The sequence below is a fragment of the Eimeria tenella genome, genomic scaffold, assembly GCF_000499545.2.
Source record: "Eimeria tenella Houghton genomic scaffold, Eth_scaff3307, whole genome shotgun sequence".
NCBI classification, from domain to species: Eukaryota; Apicomplexa; class Conoidasida; order Eucoccidiorida; family Eimeriidae; genus Eimeria; species Eimeria tenella.
The window spans coordinates 562-2,158 of NW_013543127.1; the positions used below are offsets into that span (position 1 = coordinate 562).

A 1,597-nucleotide genomic window follows, 5' to 3' on the forward strand; every position below is an offset into this window, starting at 1 on the left:
AGCAGCAGCAGCTCGACGCCGCGGACTCAAAGGCAGAAAACCAGCACGAACCAAAAGTCAAGCAGCAGCAACAGCAGGAAGAGCAGCAACAGCAGCAACAGCAGCAGCAGCAGAAGACCTTGAAATCCGAAGTGGCAGCTAGTGCAGCACCTGCAGCAGCAGAAGCAACAGGAGCGGGAGTACCAGCAGCTGCTGCTGCAGCAGCTCCAGAGAAGAAGGAGCCAAAAGCAGCAGCAGCAGCAGCAGCAGCAGCGCCAACAGCAGAGGAAGCAGCAGCAGCAGCCTGCAGCAGCTGTGCTGCTCTTGCTGCTGCTGGCGCTCTCGATGTCTCTTTGTTGCAGTCCCCCATCAGCAGCTACAACATCCCCCCTTCCTCGCGTCTGCCAGTGCTGCTGCAGCAGCAGCAGCAGCAGCAGCAAGGCAGCAGCAGGAAGCTTGTTGCTGCTTCCTGGGGTTTGCTGCTCCCCGGCAGCAGCTTCTCTCCTTCCAATGCGCGAATTGAGACAGTACACACAAGCAGAGCCTTCAGGTACTTGCAGCTGCTGCTGTTGCTGCTGCTGCTGCTGTTGCTGCTGCTGCTTTTTTTGTCGCTGCTGCTGTTCACCTGATATCCGGCTTCGCCCTTCACGGGCAGTTGCGTCAGAGAGAGCAGGAGCAGAAGCTCCCAGCAGCAGCAGCAGCAGCAGCACCAGAAGCAGCAGCAGCAGCAGCAGCATTCTTTTAGTTGGTTCTGCTTGCAGCTTCCCCGCAGCCTTGCCAAGTATTCCCCTGTCCAGAACAAACCCTCAAATGAATTCCAAATTAAATTAAATTAAATTTAATTTAGTTTAATTTAATTTAATTTAATTTAATTTAAATTAAATTCAAATTTAAATTTAAAGTTTTATTTTTTTTGCTGCAGAGGCCTCGTGGACAGCAGGCGCTGCGTGGCTGTAGTGGATTCTTTCTTCGAGTGGCAGCAGCAGCAGCAGCAGCAGCAGCACAAGGAAGCAAAAGGCAAAAAGGAGACAAGGAAGCAGCCCTTTCTTTTCAGGATGAAGGGCATCATCGCGCGTACGTTGCTGCTGCTGCTGCTGCTACTGCGGCTGCTGCTGCTGCTGCTGTGTGCAAATGGCTGGCGCTGCTGCTGCTGTGTGCTGCAGAGAGGCCCATTCCGCTGAAGCACACGCAGCAGCAGAAACAGAAACAGGCAGCAGCAAAGCTGGAGGCCAACAGCAGCAGCAGCAGCTGCAGCAGCAGCAGCAGCAGCAGCTACAGCTGTGGCAGCAAGTTCAGCAGCGTGCCCAGCTTCTTGGGTCCTTCAGAAGCCCCGCTTTTATTGGGCTGTCTGTACACCCCAGCCCACCCGGAGCGCCAGAGCAGCAGCAACAGCAGCAGCAGCAATGATAGCAGCAACAGCAGCAGCAGCAGCATTTCGTTTGCTGTGGTCACAATGAGCTCCAAAGGGACGCCCATGGAGAAGATACACGACAGGTTTGTCTTTTTGCTGCTGCTGCTGCTGCGGTTGCTTCACTTGCTGCTGTTTTGTTTTTGTTGCTGCTATAGCTGCAGCGGCAGCTGCTGCTGCTGCCGGCGCTGATGGCGCTGCAGCAGCTGC

The 1,597-nt window shown here is 54.8% G+C and overlaps 1 protein-coding gene across 1 annotated transcript in view; it reads left to right on the forward strand.

The window, feature by feature from the left end:
- ETH_00042435 (uncharacterized protein) overlaps positions 1–1,473 on the forward strand; it is a gene marked incomplete at both ends in the record, with an annotated part of 1,571 nt that extends 98 nt beyond the window's left edge. The window contains 3 exons of the mRNA XM_013376310.1: positions 1–529; positions 902–1,053; positions 1,143–1,473. Of these exons, the coding sequence (XP_013231764.1) occupies positions 1–529; positions 902–1,053; positions 1,143–1,473 (1,012 nt within the window). The remainder of the gene's footprint in view (positions 530–901; positions 1,054–1,142) is intronic.
- Positions 1,474–1,597: the final 124 nt, after the last annotated feature.